Genomic DNA, 18,100 nt, shown 5'->3' on the forward strand with positions numbered 1-18,100 from the left:
TCAGTAATTTGTGAAAGAGTAGCTTAAGTATAATGAGTGTATAAAATAGCATGTACCTGTAAACATTGTACCATAGTTTCTTATATAGATGTTGGAGGTCTCCTCGTCCTACTAAGACAAGAACTCTGTAGATGTAGGTCGTCCCGATTATATTAGGACTTAGTTCTCTTATTTGCCACCAGAGTTCTAAGTTAGATTGAACTTTTCAACTAGAGTCCGATCATGACACGATCTCTTAAATCCCCATGTTGCAGTGGAATATAAACTTGGTTAACCCTATTTTTTTATCATAGTAAATTGACCGATAATACTTGGTTATTATTAATTATTTAATTTATAATTAATAAAAGACTTTTTAATTCTTAACTAGACAAATTTGAACTTAATTTGTTTAATATAATTATTGAGTTTCAACTTCAACTTGATTTGTCTAATTAATGAGTAGAGCTCAAGCTCTAACATCAGAGGTAAACTCTTCTTTTGCATCCCTAAGGATAACCTTGGCTCTGTTTTTCTCTCTAGTATTTGTTCATTTGACTATTAGCAAAATTCTCTTGACAAGATGATCGATGCCATGAAATACTTTGAAAAATCACATTTTCAAATGTTAAAAGGGGCATTTCTATGGCGCACACATATGATTCTCTTTTTCTTCCCATGTCAAGCTAGTGTGATCACATAGAGCAGTAGGTTAGTAGTTCAAATGTTTTCATCAGGTTATAAGATTCTAAATTTAAATTTCAGAGGTCGTTTTTAAAGTATTTATACCTTTCTAATATCATTCAACTTACATTCTAATTAGATTTTTTTTATTTAGCTACAGTAACGGACTTAAATTCTAATTTATAGGTCTACAAACATTCTGTAATAAAAGAAAATCTATTTAATTACGTTCAATAGTCGCTACAAGTGGTGGCTCACTTTGTCTTATTTGATTGAAAAAAGAACTAGTGTGAAAAAAGGAAAAAGAAGAAAAAAAAGAATTCCATCTAACCCGGTTTACATTATTGACCAAAAAAGTTTTCATTATAATTCAGAGGCAGATGATGAATATAATTATTACAAAAGGAAATAAGAAAAAAGAAAGAAAAGAAGACAAAACAGAAAAACAGAAATCAGTTATAACATCAATAAAAAATGATGACATCATGGAACACTGGAATAAGACAGGAGCATGGTGGCATTAACGTACATGGAAAGAATACGTGCCTCCAAAATGCACCTCCCTAGGGACGTGTTTCGCTCACTTTCTGAAGATAAATATGCAACTATATTTTATTACGAATTAGAGATTAGATTTAATTCAAGAAAACAATTTAGTGATTAAAATTTCTTGGTTTTTGTAATTCTTTGAATTCTTTTCCTTATCCAGAAAATATTACAACATCATTCTATTCCACTTTCTTTTTGTGTTATAAATTGAGGAGCTTGCGGTGACTCTTACATCAACTTCTCTTAGTTCTTTACACAAAAGAAAAAGCTTGCTTCCTCTTCCGAACAATCTTAAAAGCTTTTGGCAATGGCTGCATCTTTCTCTGGTCCTTCTATGGTTAGCATAACAAAACCTTCTCTTCTATTTTTCTATGTTTAATTTGCCAACATTGGGGTTTCTTATTGTAAGAATTCAGAATTCATTCTGTCATAATGGCGAACTAAACTATTTTGGATGTAGTTCAATTAGTACTGAAATCATCTCATTTTTAGAAGCGTGAGTTCTCCGAATTAATTAATCCAAAAAAAATGAGGGCAGCCCATATATTTTAGCATATGTTATGATGGTTGCTAAGATTCTTTATTTGTTTTCTTAAATTTGAATTTATATTCTCCCTTTTAAGATCATTTCATGATCATATGAAGGGTTTGTTTCAATCAGAAATTTGAGAAAAGGAAAAAGTACAAATTGAAGAACTAAATTCTCAACCTCTGCATTATTTTCTCTGAGTCTGCATTCTAAAAGCACATTTTAGTTTCAGTTTATACACTTAATAGGCCCCTTTATATCTAGTCTAATTCACTACTTAAGGTCTATTTTATCGCATTTTTAATTAATTTTATGTATTAAACATTTTATATTTGAATAAGTCGCATTTTAAATTTATGCTAATAAGAGTATATTTAGCGTTAAAATTTGAAAAAAAAAAGTGTTTCTTTTTATCTTTATTTTATTTTTAAACTCTGAAATTATTTTTGCAAAAAGTAAATTAATTGATGTTTTTTCTGAAAAATAATTTAAGGAAAATTATTTATAAAAAAATTTAAAAAATTAATATTTTAGGTTAAAAAGAGATTCTAAATTTATTTTTTTCAACACCCAATAATAATATCAAACACTCCAAGGGAAGTTGTAATACACTTTTGTCTATACGGTTCAATAGAATAGTTCTATCATTTGTTGTTTCTCTATAAAGCAAGAACTTCATCACAAACTTAAACGAGATAAAGTATATATTAGATCATATTGTTAAGATATATTGGACCTCACCGAGCATTTTAGGCACCGTTTGGTCTCTTCTCTAATTGTTAATAATATTTCAAAACTTTTCAACTTTTTCTGCAATACGTCTAATACATGGTAATTACAGATATTCTTTTGTATTTTCTTTTTCTTTATGAAAAAACATAAAAGGCAATTATAAATGCTATTATGCTATGACTGTCTAATTCAATGAAGAGCCAGAATAATATTATATATCATTGTATAATTAATTTTTGCTACTAGGTAGTTTCCTACTGCACCTGTGATACTTTCAAGTGTTCATCTTATAGAAAGTAAATAAATAATTTACTTTTTGTCTCAAGTTCAATAAATTGAAGTTTGAAAACTCAGATCAATTTAGTATCAAAGTAACCTGTGAAGTGATCGCTAAGGTTTTGTTTAGTTAGAACATTTTGTAATGAATATGAAAATTATGATGAACAGATAATGGAAGAAGAAGGGAGATTCGAGGCCGAAGTAGCTGAGGTGCAAGCATGGTGGAACTCAGAAAGGTTCAAGCTAACCAGGAGACCGTACACTGCAAGAGATGTTGTAGCATTGAGAGGCAATCTTAAACAAAGCTATGCCTCAAATGAATTGGCAAAGAAACTGTGGAGAACTCTGAAAACCCATCAAGCAAATGGCACCGCCTCAAGAACCTTTGGTGCCCTTGACCCTGTCCAAGTAACCATGATGGCTAAACACTTGGACAGCATTTATGTTTCTGGTTGGCAATGTTCATCAACTCACACTACCACCAATGAGCCAGGTCCTGATCTTGCTGATTATCCTTATGACACTGTCCCCAACAAAGTTGAACATCTATTCTTTGCTCAGCAATATCATGACAGGAAGCAAAGAGAGGCTAGAATGAGCATGAGCCGCGAGGAGAGGGCTAGAACCCCTTATGTTGATTATCTTAAGCCAATTATTGCTGACGGGGATACTGGATTTGGCGGAACTACCGCTACCGTTAAGCTTTGTAAATTGTTCGTTGAGCGTGGAGCGGCTGGTGTTCATATTGAGGATCAGTCTTCTGTTACCAAGAAATGTGGTCATATGGCAGGGAAAGTGCTTGTTGCTATTAGTGAACATATTAATAGACTTGTTGCAGCAAGGTTGCAGTTTGATGTTATGGGTGTGGAGACACTTTTGGTTGCAAGAACTGATGCCGAGGCAGCTAATTTAATTCAAAGTAATGTGGATACTAGAGATCATCAGTTCATTTTGGGTGTTACTAATCCAAATCTTAGAGGGAAAAGCTTGGCTACCCTTTTGGCAACTGGAATGGCTAATGGTAAAACAGGAGCTGAACTTCAAGCTATTGAGGACAATTGGCTAGCAATGGCACAGCTTAAGACATTTCCCGAATGTGTAATGGATGCAATTAAGAATATGAATGCCGGAGAAGATGAGAAGAGAAGGAGAATGAATGAATGGATGAATCATACTAGCTATGACAAGTGCCTTTCTTATGAGCAAGGAAGGGAGATTGCTGATAGAATGGGGCTCAAGAATCTCTTCTGGGATTGGGATTTGCCAAGAACAAGGGAAGGGTTTTATAGATTTAAAGGTTCTGTTATGGCTGCTGTTGTTCGCGGCAGGGCTTTTGCTCCTCATGCTGATATTATCTGGATGGAGACTGCAAAGCCAGACTTCGCTGAATGCACCGCATTTGCAGAAGGGGTGAAATCCATGCACCCAGAAATCATGTTAGCTTATAATCTTTCACCATCTTTCAACTGGGATGCATCAGGAATGACCGATGAACAAATGAGAGATTTCATTCCCAGGATAGCCAGGTTGGGATTCTGTTGGCAGTTTATAACACTGGGAGGTTTCCATGCTGATGCCCTCGTGATTGATACGTTTGCAAAAGACTATGCCAGGAGGGGAATGCTGGCATATGTGGAGAGGATCCAGAGAGAGGAAAGGAAAAATGGGGTTGACACTCTTGCCCATCAGAAATGGTCCGGTGCTAACTATTATGATAGGTACCTGAAAACAGTCCAGGGAGGTATCTCTTCCACTGCTGCCATGGGGAAAGGCAAGTACTAAAGAAACTGGCAACAATTCTTAACAATTTTACAAATTGGTCATTCTAATGTTTTTTTTTTACAGGGGTGACCGAAGAGCAGTTCAAAGAGACATGGACAAGGCCTGGGGCGATGGAAATGGGAAGTGCAGGGAGCGAGGTGGTTGCCAAGGCAAGGATGTAGGAGAGCATGGCATTCGAGTATATGGTCAAGTAAAGCTCTTGCAATTTGAGATATTAGCCAGTTCCCATATTTTGGAACTGGGGTCAATAATTTGTGGCAATAATTTAATAGGCAATTAGGCTGTACCAGGATTTTGAATTATAGCCACCTCGTTCTTGTTTTTGGTACCTGCTGCTTTAGCTCTTCTCTAAAGCTTTTCTTAGAAATGGAACCTATTCTTTTTGTTTTCTGTAATTCAGTTACTTTTCATATGCTTGAATATAATTCAATTGTTTGTTTGTTATGATGTTGAGGCATTTCGTATTGTGTCATTGATGAGTCTTGATTCATTCAGTATATAAGAATCTAAAATATATTAATGGTTTAAATTTTTATTTATTTAATTTTTCTATGATAATTTTAGTATCATGAATATTAATAGAAAAAATAAAGGATTAAATATTTATTCTGCATAAGATTTCTCAATGTAGTTTTTATTTATAGATTTAATATTTTATGGGTGATATATTTTAAATAGCTTTTAAAGATAATTTGATATTTTTACAAAAAATCATTATCTTTTATATGATATTGAATTTTCACACATATTTGTATATAAAAAGTTATAATCATTAAATATAATTTGTAGGCTTATTAGTAGCAAGATGTAGATTCATTGAAAATTCATTGTTTAGTATAGTTATAGCAACAAGTTTTTTTTTTCTTGAAACATTAATAAGATTGTTAAATTATCGCTTATAGGTATATCAAAGATAAGGTATAGATTCATCATTTGTAAACTGTAAATTCATTAGTTAATATAAAAATTTATTTTTTATTTATGAATTTTGAACTATGAATCTACGAATTTTTAAGTGTAAGTGTGATAAACCTATGATTTATATATAATTCATGAATCTTTTATTTTTAATTTATGAACTTGTAGTTTTTTAATGTATTTTTGAATTATAATATATGAACCTTATATATACCTGCGATAACTTATAGTTATAATTTATGAATCTGTAGTTTTTATAATTAATATTTATAATTTTTATTAATAAATTTGTGTTCATAACTTATAATTATTGCTTTGTAATTTTATTATTATGAATCTAATACTATTAATTTTATTTCATTATAATTATTAACTTTAAAAAAATTAAATTTTTATTATGTAATAATAAAAATAATTGTTAGATGTATGTCCTAAGAGCCAATTGGACTTTTACTTTTTGGTTCATACATTATTATATTATTATGTAATGAATATTATTTTTTTTAATGACAATTGTCTGTCAATTATTTTTGCAGTAATATAATTATTGAATGTGTCCAGTAATATTTATTAAAGACGCCATTCTAAAGAGTTGAGAATATAAGTGACAGATAATTTTTAGAATAAATATTATAAATAGTTCTTGGTTGTAGAATAAAATATTGGACATCTTTAATCGAAAAAACTAACATAATGTGTTTAACCTTATGATTAGTATGAGATACTAATATATATAAGATGGTGAGTATCATTGCCATTTAGTATGAGTTACTAAGTTAATCATTATGGGTCACTTGTGAGATAAGTGGATTGAACATGACTTGAAAAAATAGTAAATCACATGTATGATTTATTTAAGTCATTAATTCGTTACTAAGTTATGATGGTATAACTAATCCTTAGACCTAAGATGACAGAGTTGTCTCATGTATATGTAATTGAAATTTGCTTATGCTTTAAGTATCTGTTTATAATTAGAATGGGTACTTGCAAAGAGTGGCTCTAGTTGCATATGCATGGAGGAGAGTGCTCATCAATAAGAAATCCATTACTTTGAGTAAGCAAGGAGAATATCATGTGCGATCTGATATCAACTTGACTAGAAAATCTCTAGCTTTCCTTTTTCCATTAATCATATTCAATCAAGACATATCTTGAATTTGGTCATAGAATCAAATTAGTGAATTTGACTACTTCATGATCCTCACTTGATCAGGATATTGTTCAATGGAAGGATTCGAATACATGATAATTATAAATAAAGGGTTCGTGGATAATCAATACTTTTATTATTAATTGGGTAATTATGAAATGTTGCTAGACATCACTTATAATTTATGAAAAAGATTAAGGGATAATTGATTAATTATTCCTTTAGTTGATTAAAGTATTTTAATTAATGTTAAAGATTTTAATACTAAATTCTCATTGTCAATTAATAATGAACTTAGAAAGTTATACACGTTAAGAATGAATGTCTAATTAATAATGAACTTAGAAAATCACCTCGAGTAGAAACACTAGCATCTTCTGAAGTTAAAGTCCATGAATATCTAACTAATGATAATTTATTATATATAAGTGTTATATATTGAAGGAGCTTGACAAATTTCATCATAAAAGAGTTTGTAATGACATGTATTTGTATAGCAGCTTAACATGTGTCATCAAAAAAAGGATTTTAGGATGACATGTGTTAAGAAAGTAGCTTGACACATGTCATCACAAAAGAATTTGATGATGTCATGTGTTAAGAAAGTACTTCGACACATTTCATCATAAAAGGATTTTATGATGATATGCGTTAAGAAAGTTGCTTGGCACATATCATTACTAAAAGATCTTTTGATAACATATGTTCAAAGCATTTGGACATATGTTATCACAAAAAAAGTTTATGATGACATGTGTTAAGAAAGCAGCTTGACATGTGTCATCAGCAAAAGGATTTTATAATGATGTGTCAAGAAAGCAAGTCGAGCATGCATGAAGGAGTCAGATGCCTTTTCTGTTCTTTTCTTTGGCGCAGCTGGGCCATCTTAGACTTGAACTAGAGACCTTTCCTGTGAAGTAAATCATCGCACCTATGGTCCAACTAATTGGGAGATAATCAATAGATTCCTTTTCAGGAGCGATTCATCCTTTCCGAACGCAACATACAATTCTTCATTGTACTGCACTCTCCAACTGTGCTTGTTTCTCCCCTTCTTCCTTACCGCGGTAAGTCTTTTTGAAATAGCTTCAACGAGAAGAAAAAAGAAGGCGTTAAGAGACCAGACACTCCTGGCCCCATTTTAGACACTCTAATATCTTTTTTCAAAGCTTCTCCCATTTCAAGTCAAGAGATAGATAAATAGACACACCCTATTGTACTGATCGAGGGCGTTCGTAGTGACTGAGGGGGTCGAAGATCTTAACACGTACAGACAATATAGCTTAACATGTGTCATCATAAAATTTTTTATGATGACATGTTTAATTGAGCGTGACACATGTCATCACAAAAGAGTATTATGATGACATGTGTTAATATTGCTTGACACATGCCATCATAAAAGAGTTGTATGATGACATGTGTTATTATTGCATGACATATATTGTTATAAAAGAGTTTTGTAATGATATATGTTTGTACAACTGTTAAGGATTATTAATACTATATAAGAGAGTTTTATACTATTATTATCATGATCAACATACTTACTATGAAAACAAGATTATCATAGTAGGAAACTTGAAAAAGGAAAAGGAGTTCTTCATTTTTAAAGATTGAATAGCTTTGCTTAAGATTGGTTGTATGAGATAATCTAGAAGATTTACAATTGAAATATCTATTTGATTCTCTAATAGAAACATCATCAAAAATCAAGAATTGAATTCTGCTCTTCAAAGGTTGTAGTATTTCTCTTTATGTTCTTCACGTTTATAAAAGAAAAGTTATTTCCCTTTTCAACTTAAATTATCAATTACAACTTGTAATCTTAATTTCCATAGGATGTGAAATACTTAGAACTTTCATTGCACCACTACATGTGTTCTTTTAATAGTAATTTAAATTTAAATTTTTAGAAATGAGATATAATATAATTTAATATGAATATAAATTAAAATTTGATTTAGTTATATATTTTTATAAAAAATTGAATCGTATAAAATCTAATTTTAATATAATAAAAATACTAGTATATTATTAAAAATCAATTTCAGTATTATAATAAAAAAGTATGAAGTACATCCAAAATATTAAATAAATTAAAAATCATAGCAATAAATTATTATTAATAATATGATAGGATAAAAAATGAAAACAGCCTAAAGTAAGTTTGATACACAACGAATCATGGATTCAGTTCATAATATAACAATTTTTTTGCCATTTACTTCTTTTTCACTTGTAATATGGTTTACCCTTTGTGATTTATTGCTAATTGTCATTAGTCATTATGTTAGTTGCTAAATCTTTTAAGATTCTTCTTCTGCTATTGGCCTCAGGTGTTATTGTTCTTGATGTCTAGATGTGTGTTGTTATTGTTTGTTCTTCTTGATGATATCATTTTCTTTTCTTTTTCTTTTCTTGGGGAATGAGGATTTAAGGACAATAGTAAAATAAGAATCTTAAAACAAGTGTCTGATACTTAGTTGCAACTAGACTTCAGTTATTACTTTGGTTGTGTGGTTGATATAATGTTAGTAATTTTCTGACTCTGGATATTAAGAATGGAGGATGGGGACAAATATCTTTATGGCTTGAAAGATATTCTGGCTTTACTTGTGCTTTTTGTGGCTTAGTGATGGGATTCGTTCTTTTTCTTATTTGATACATCTCACTATTATAACTAATGGGAAACCTCAAGTGAAGGCAAGATAAGAGATTATAAGGAAATTAAACCGATGGTTATGCTATTTCTTCTCAATGAAAATGGTATTTAATCTTAGATAGCTCGTTATTAATGTTTGATCGTTTGATTTAAAAATTTAATGATTCTTATAACTAAATCATGTAATTGGTAGTTAATAATGATACTTTGTAACCTCAATTATATCAGAAATATATTCATCATGCACATAGTTTAAGGAATCTTGATTGTGACTAGGAAACTAATGAGCTTCTAAAGGATATTGGTAGAGTTCATTCCTTCAACTGTGAGGAACTTGAATAGCTTTTTAACCTTCATATATAATATTAGGTGTCCGTTGACTTGGCTAAATAGTTTACCATAGTCATGATACTTGTCCTAAATAGTTAGATGAGAAAAGGAAACTTATATTGATGTGGTGTGAAAAATTATTAAGTAGATTCCGTCTATCATGTCATCCGTAAATAAAACTAATTAGTAAAACATGGTTTTATCTTTAGAATCAATACAAATACAACAACCAATATATAACTCCACATATCACTATATAATTAATTTTATCTAGGAATGACGTAGTAGATTAAGTGTATTTAAGAATTTCTTGTATGGTGTTGGCTTAGTGGTTAAGTTGGCCGAGTCTCAAGTATTCTCCTAGTAAGGTCTAGAGTTAGCTGAATTTCTTCTCTAAAAAACGGAATAATATGTTATGGAAGATGAGTACTATAATTTAGGAAGTAATTTTCTATTTATACAGCCATTACATTTCTTTTCTCTCACACTATGTAAACAAATTGAGCCTTAAAAAATCACTCACTAGCACCTATATGCACAACTTAATAAAAGCATGAAGCAGTAATTTCGGCCATAGCAAAAAGTAATCGGACTAGCCTTAAAAATCTTGGACAGTGCATCATGAACAAGGAAGTGCAACTAATTTATTTATAGAAAGAAAGAATTTAGTATACAGTTTATGCCCAAGTAAGCATTAAGAGCATAATTGCAGCCAAAACTAATATGAGTACCTGTAGATAGTTAAAACAATCAAGCTATTCTCACATTAATTTTCATAGCATGCTACTTTGCTTGTTGCATTACTTCATAAAATTGTAAGAAGAGAGTTCAAGCTTTCCAGTAAATAAGATACTATATCAAATAGACACAAGACTTAATTTATACACATAAATCATCAAATAGTCTAATGTAATACATCTAGAGTATGTGACAATACAAAAAAAATGAAAAACTCAGCTTCTGCACAATTAAATAAAGCATGAAAAACACTACTAGACCAACATTAACAATCTTGCAGGTTGTTTGACAACATGAAGCATGCATACATTTGGCTACTTATTTATTTATAAAAAAAATTAAGAATAGGGTTTGTGCCCTTGTAAGCAATAGTAGCAAGATAGCAGAAAAAATTAAAATGAGGGTCCATGGATTGTTGAAATAATTGCACCTTAACTTGGCCATCCACACATTCTATCGCTTGCTGCAATGCTTGTTTATGGTGTTTATTGTTTCAACATAAAATGGATTGTTATGGTAGAACATATTCTCTTCAAGCTTGTTGAATAGAGTAGCAACCCTTTCATTATCATGTGACCAATTCTCATTGACTCCATGGCGACAAAGTAGTTCCACATCTTTAGCAGAGTTGATGAGGGAATCCAAGAATGCAATGTATTCAGTGATGAATATTGAAATTTTCTAGGAAATTAGTTGTTCATAGGCAATGAATTTTTTTTGAAAATGGACTCTGTTTGATCTCCAATTTTCAGTTTAAGGATCTTCAATATGCCATTTTCAAATTTTATATCAAACAAACTACATCAATCAACCTTCTTGAACTTAATCCCTGCCTCTTAGAGTTCTGTGGCACTGCGTGTAAAACTTCTTTCTACATCCCCTACCATCCTCAGATAATATCTTCCATGCTTGCAGGCGAAGGTTGCCAATTGTCGTATATTAACCCCAGTATATGTTAGAATTGCTTCATCTCTTGTGAACTGTATTGTTGCTTATTTCTCATTCTACCAGCATATTAGTCATAGTAAAGTGAAGTAACTTTTAGTAATTATAATAATTATTAAAAAATTAAAAATAGACAAAAAAGATCTTGACAAGTCCAAAAATATAATATCATATAATGCCATATTTTAAGATTAATGGAATGTTTTAGTTTCAATATATTGAAAGATATTGTCTGTTTTTCTTGTTTTTAATTCGTTATTGAATATGCAAATAAAGTGTTTGACGAATTGACTAAATAATATGAGAAAACATAAAAGATGTAAATAGTTTACATTTATTCTATATATACATGTACTTTACTATTTTAGATTTTAATAAGACTACATTAGAATTATCTAATCCTTGTAATTTCTTTCTTAAATATTCTTAGAACAATTGTTGGTTTATATGTAAGATTCATTGTAACTCTTGAATTGTGAAAGGTTTTATTTTAATTCTTGATTTTTGAGTATGTTTTCAATTAATTTCAACAATATATTTATTTTCATTTCAAGATTTACATTATAAAAGTTTATGTGCTTCAAAAAATTAATTAAATTTATTGGTGTAATTTAAAGATATAAAAATTATAAAGCCATTATATTAAAATAATTATGCAAATAAGTAGATGTATATATTTTAAATTAAAGAACTAGAAAAATTAAAAATATATTAAATATTTTAAATACTAGTTAAAAATATAATTTTATCTGTTTCTTTTAATACAATCTAATAACATTTATTATATAAATTATATTATAATAAACATTAAAATGATATAAAACTGATACAATAAATTAAGTTTATGAAAATAGAATAACACATAAAAATAAATATATCAAAAGGAAATATACTAAATATATGAAACTAGATACCTTAAATATACTAAGTATATGCTAATTGGATATTAAAATATGTGAAATATATATGGACTAGAAACCAAAATGCTCAATACTATGTATTTATAAATATATATTTAATATATACTTTTATTTTATTTAAAAAAATTATTTTTAAATAATTAATTGGCATATATGTAAAATAAATCACATACCAGTTATATACTAATTATACATCAAATATATACGAAATAATATATACAGATCTATAAACTGTATACTATTATATAACTTTTGTTCGTATTTTTCTAAAAATATAAATATAGTAAGTATATTATATATACAAAGCATATATTAAAATTAGTTGAATTTATTTCATTATATTGAATAAATACTAGTATTATATATATTACTACTAGAAAAAAATGAAATATTAAAATTAAAATATGCCAAACAAATTTAGATTTTGATTAAAAGATACTAGACATATACATAAATTATCCCTAAATTAAAGTAGAATGGTATTAAATGTATAAATGTATACTTAATATATATGAAATACATACTAAAATATGTGAAATGGTACTAAAAGAATAGTTTCAAATATAAGCTTCGAATACCAGTTATGTATACCAAATATTATCAACCAGATACTAAACATATACTAAATATATACCAAACAACTTAATACTATAAAATTTTTGAGAACATATACCAAATTACTAATAACACATACTATTTTATAAAAAAAAAAAGTGTACCTAACATATATTATCATATTTTTGAGATAAAATTTTTAATTTATAGCATTTATGAAAAAAAATTTACTATGAAAAATGATATTTTTAGCATTTTTTAGGATATTTTTTAAAGTTAATATTCCTAAAAAAATCCGGTTCAGAGTAATTCTATGCATTGTATCAACAACCGTAACAAATATGAGTTATGTTAATTTATTAATTTATTTAAAAAGGCTTGTACAATTTAAAAGTATAGATAAGAATTTATATTCTAATATTATCATTATTTTAAAAATAATATACACATAATTACTATTATCAGTTACAAATACATTACTCGATAATTCATCATTCCATTGTTCAACATAACCTAACAAACTAGAATCATTATCAACATCAACACTAAAGCTACATTACCACCAACTTCTTTATTTATTTAAGCAACTAATTAAGAATTTAAAACATACAAAAATAATTAATATATATATTTAATAAAATAACATTATAATTAGATTATTTTCTAAAAGGGTTAAATTGAGATTGTGCAAAAAATAGAGTGGCCAAAGTGAGCCGATATTAGAAGTTGGGTGGCCATATTAAGCTTTATAACTTGACATTTTCAGAAAATGGGCTAAATCGTACCTATTAGAAAAGTTTAAGGATTAAACTGATTGCAAAAGTGAAAAAAGCCCAAAAATGGCCGAATTCAACCTTATTGCTGAGCATTAACTAACAAGATTTCGTTATCCACTTCTAAACATTACAAACTCACTCATTTCTCTATCAGAAACAGCAAGTGAAGAAAGAAAAAGAGGCGCAAGGAGCGAGAAACAAAAATGGCGGCTTCGGTTTCATCTTTAATGGTTCCAATGGGTAATAATCTTTACTGAATCAATCAAATATGATTTTTCATGCATACATATTTATGTCTTAATTCCAATATCCAATAAATGGTTGATATTAATATAGAACATCTGTGCTAGCCTCTGCATCCGTGAAGAATCTATCTACCACTCGCCGTGGCAATAAAGTTCGAGGTTTCACTGTGCAATGCTCCAACTCGGAGCTCAATTTTTGTTCAATTAAGCGTAGAGATATAATCGGTCTTGTTTTTGGAGTTTCAAGCAGCATTATGCTAGTAGACTCATCATCTGAAGTGGCCAAGGGAGCAGGGTTGCCTCCTGAAGAAAAACCAAGATTATGTGATGATGCTTGTGAGAAGGAGCTTGAAAATGTATGGTGAGATTGCATAGCCTCCCTGACCATCTGTTTCATTTTTTTTTTCCAATACATTTCTGCTTTGTTTTTGTTTTTGTTTTTATTTCTGGCATATAAATATTAGTAGATGTGCTTTGCCTACTTTTCAATGCAATAACTTGGATCAATAGTAACATTACCTTCAAATTTGTTAATATTCTAGACATGGGTAATCATCCATTGTTGCTCAGTGACCAATCTGCATTTTTTCTATTTCAAATTGAGGCTTATTTGAGGTTCTATAGAGTTGTTATAATATTATTGCTAGAGCACTATATCATTGTGGTAAAATATTTACCTGTGATCATGTATATAGTGGATCATTAGTTCTGGTTTATATTAGCTAAAGGCTTACAATAGATGATGTTTATTTCTAAGAATGGAAGTAATTCTCTTCAATGAAGGTACCTATGGTAACTACGGAGTCTGGATTGCAGTACAAGGATATTAAAGTTGGTAAAGGCCCTAGTCCTCCTATTGGTTTCCAGGTGCGTAAATTTCCCTGGCTTTTATGAAATAAAATTACAAATACACATATATGATAATGTATCAACTCAGGGTAACCCTTTAGGAGCTGAGCTGACTTGTAGCAAATCAAAATTAATAGGTAAGTTATTTAGCTATAGCTATCTTGGCCTACATAAGCTTTGGAAGATTTCCACATTTTCTTTAAACTCTATTAATTCATATAGACTTATTAACAAGTATTTTTTACAATCTGCTGTCAAGCTTATGAGTTATGATGTATTTCACGCTCCAAAAATTTTATTATTGCCTCCATGAATTGGAGATATATTTCATTACACCTACAGCTAACTGTATGTGGGGAGTTCGACAACTAGTCCCTTCCCCAAAAACCCTTTATTTTCAGTGATGCCAAAAATGAAATGGTTCACTGCCTTATCACTTTCAAACTTCCTAGTTCGACCAGAATTTGGCTTGTCTGCAGAGAGTAGCACAATTTCTTTTGGGTTAGGAGCACAGTCCAGAAAATCAATGGACTTTATACATAATTTCACCATTTATACACGTGGCTTGTTTTGTCAAAAGACGAACAAAAGTTGATTGAATTATGTTTTCTGAGATGTTTCTTAACTTAGGTAGACCAAACAATGATTCATGATAGCACCTTGATTAATTTAGGCATGACTAGTTGGCCCAACATTTTGTCCTGCCAATACTTGAATATTTATTTTACTCTTTCTCATTTTTGATTGCCTTATGTCAGTATGTGATGCCTGACTGTATCTCATGCAAGTACTGTTCGTAATCCCAGGTGGCTGCTAATTATGTTGCTATGGTTCCATCTGGACAAATATTTGATAGGTGAGTTTCATGAATGAAAATGTATAATATACAAGACATTTCTTATGGCTGTTTCTGGATACTTCATATGCTGCTAAATTTGAAATTTTACATGGTCTAGAAAATATGGCTATAAGAATAAGGAGGCCTTCATGTGAATATCTATATAAAACCTTGAGTTTGTGACTCTGTATTTTGTCCATATGAATTTGAGGTTTGTGATGTTAAATAGTTGGATGGTGGAGTAACTTGGTCTTAGAGGGGGCAGAAACCGTGGTTAATCTTTTATGCTGCAGGCTATTTCTGCATTTGTAGAAATATGGATTATTGGTGATTATTTGGCATATAAAATCACTAATTGTTCTTGCACTTCTTTGCATGGCTTGCTATGGTACCACAAAAACAATGAAAAATTTACAGTAAATATGTTTATGATATATTTTTATTTTCATTTGCTTCTTTTGCAGTTCACTGGAGAAAGGGCAGTTCTACATTTTCCGTGTTGGCTCTGGTCAGGTAAGCTCCATATGGGGTTCCTGATGAATATGGGTTCAAATTTCTTCAATTCCCCACTGCCAACTAAATCATTAACGAGATAATTAAGCTTAGTAGATATTCATGTATGTATGTGAGTTGTGTTGTTTAGCTGCATTTGCATCTCAATCTTTTAGATATGGCATAAAGCCTCTTGAGTCATCAAAACAAGTATTATATTCATATGTTGCTAATAATCCTAGCATTTCTTTATTTCATATCAGTGAAAAATATCACAATGTTAACAATGATGACTGGAACACATCTTAAAATGGACTACTGATGCCTTCTTTTTCCTTTTTCTATTTTTCTTTTTCCTGGATGATGCGGTCCTTAAATTTTTAGTAATAAAAGAAGCAAACTTGCTCACTATTTCACTTAAGAATGTTTCTGTCGCTTGTGATTCTTTCAGCCTTATTTCTCATTTTCAATTTGAATGACTAGAATAGGTGATCAAGGGACTTGATGAAGGGATTCTGAGTATGAAAGCTGGGGGGAAGCGGCGACTCTATATTCCAGGATCGGTAATTTAATATTGTTCTCAACTTTCTATTAAAATGATGAACATATATTACTAATTGAGCTGGCTGGATCTCGGGTTTATTTGGCCCTGAATTAGATAATAGTGGGACTTGCAAGATGGTGAAATTATGTTCTTTATAGTGCCTGTGTTTCTGGTTTAAGGAGTTGGAAAGATTCCAATACTTTAAAGGCATAGATTCCACATACATCAAGGACTGCCATCTGGATATTTAATAATGGCTCCAGTTATGCTGTCTTCATTGGGGATTTTCCCCTCACCCACATTTCTACCCATAACAAATTTCTTCAAGGTTTATGCTTTAGGGGGATGCAAAATTAAATTTTTATTTTGTGGTGTTTATGAGCTTGCCTTAATCTCCTGGATCATTCATGAACTCATTCAGATGCTTATTAAGAGATAATTTGGCAGGAAATATTTTTCACTGACATATTTCTTCACTTTACCTTCTAGGAAACTTGTTCACTAGACAATAAAATTATTTCAATTAGCTTGTTAGTTCCTAAGATGTCAAGTGCATTTCTTTATTTTCCAATCTCTTTGATGACAACCATATTAGAATTTCTATTATGAATAAATTATCATAACTTTGTAATAACTTGATTTCTATCTCATTCTTGTCATTAGTTGGCATTCCCAAAAGGTCTCACTTCAGCTCCAGGGAGGCCAAGGGTGGCGCCAAATAGTCCTGTAATATTTGATGTCAGTTTGGAATACATACCCGGTCTGGAAGTGGACGAAGAGTAGTAATGTTGTAAATCTTCATCCAAAATTTGTCATTAATTTCACCAATGTAAGTTACTTCATTGTATGCCTTCATAATTCAATTTTGTTATTCCTGTATAAATTGAGAAGTGTTCTTTTCTTATACAAGTTTAAACTTCTATGGCTTTTTACCAAGAAGTTTGACATCTCTTTTCTTTTACCATCAGAAGCCCCTTTTTTTTTTTTCAAATTATGTAAACGTTTATTATCTCAGTCTGTTTTAGTAACTTTATCAGGCTTTAATACTGCAGAAGTGAATATCAGTCCTGTAAGTATTGAAGTTTCCATGTGCTGTAATTTTCCTGCTCATATATTAGTTTCTGAGATTACTACATGAGATAGGTAGTGTCCTAACTCACAGAGCTTATGAGTCCCAAATGCATGACAGGGGAGTGCATACATCAATCCTATCTATTAATTTCCCTTTGCTTTTACAGAATAGTTCTGGATTTATTACTGGTAAAAATATCTACTTGATAAGTCATGTTGGTTATCCCTGGTCCAAATTGGCCAATTCTAGTTCAAATATTTTGTTCAAGAACAAACATACACTGCAAGGGAAAAAAAAAAAAAAAAATCAAATTTGTTTGAAAAACAAAAATGCTTGCAGGGAGATATTATCTCCCAAATGCTTTAGTGATTCAAATCTAGTGGTCTTGAGGTCTGTCTACATGCTATGGAGCTTCAACCATTTTGAAGACTCTTAAAAACTACTAGAAAACGTCTTAACAATGCTTTGTATTTCTTGTGCAATGCTTATGGATTCATGATGACCATTGCATATTTTGGCTACTGAA

General features: G+C 30.3%; 2 protein-coding genes across 2 annotated transcripts; both read left to right on the plus strand.

The window, feature by feature from the left end:
- The first annotated feature begins 1,496 nt into the window (after window positions 1-1,496).
- Window positions 1,497-4,977, plus strand: LOC8264280 (isocitrate lyase). The gene is given in 3 exon segments (NM_001323712.1): window positions 1,497-1,549; window positions 2,921-4,523; window positions 4,598-4,977. Coding segments are annotated over 3 exon segments (1,731 nt in total). The 5' UTR covers window positions 1,497-1,519; the 3' UTR covers window positions 4,696-4,977.
- An 8,663-nt stretch (window positions 4,978-13,640) lies between these two features.
- On the plus strand, window positions 13,641-17,449 carry LOC8264281 (peptidyl-prolyl cis-trans isomerase FKBP16-3, chloroplastic). The gene is made up of 7 exons (XM_048377025.1): window positions 13,641-13,774; window positions 13,885-14,135; window positions 14,563-14,646; window positions 15,435-15,484; window positions 15,931-15,979; window positions 16,447-16,521; window positions 17,166-17,449. Exons 1-7 carry the CDS (start codon window positions 13,738-13,740, stop codon window positions 17,283-17,285), a joined length of 666 nt encoding a protein of 221 aa, XP_048232982.1. The 5' UTR covers window positions 13,641-13,737; the 3' UTR covers window positions 17,286-17,449.
- Window positions 17,450-18,100: the final 651 nt, after the last annotated feature.

Source organism: Ricinus communis, chromosome 7 (assembly GCF_019578655.1).
Source record: "Ricinus communis isolate WT05 ecotype wild-type chromosome 7, ASM1957865v1, whole genome shotgun sequence".
Classification (NCBI taxonomy): Eukaryota; Viridiplantae; Streptophyta; class Magnoliopsida; order Malpighiales; family Euphorbiaceae; genus Ricinus; species Ricinus communis.

Coding starts and splice junctions, on each gene's coding strand:
- LOC8264281 (XM_048377025.1), top strand. CDS start 13,738: ATGGCGGCTTCGGTTTCATCTTTAATGGTTCCAATGG. Junction 14,647..15,434: donor GTCCTCCTATTGGTTTCCAG/GTGCGTAAATTT, acceptor TCGTAATCCCAG/GTGGCTGCTAATTATGTTGC. Junction 15,485..15,930: donor TCTGGACAAATATTTGATAG/GTGAGTTTCATG, acceptor CTTCTTTTGCAG/TTCACTGGAGAAAGGGCAGT.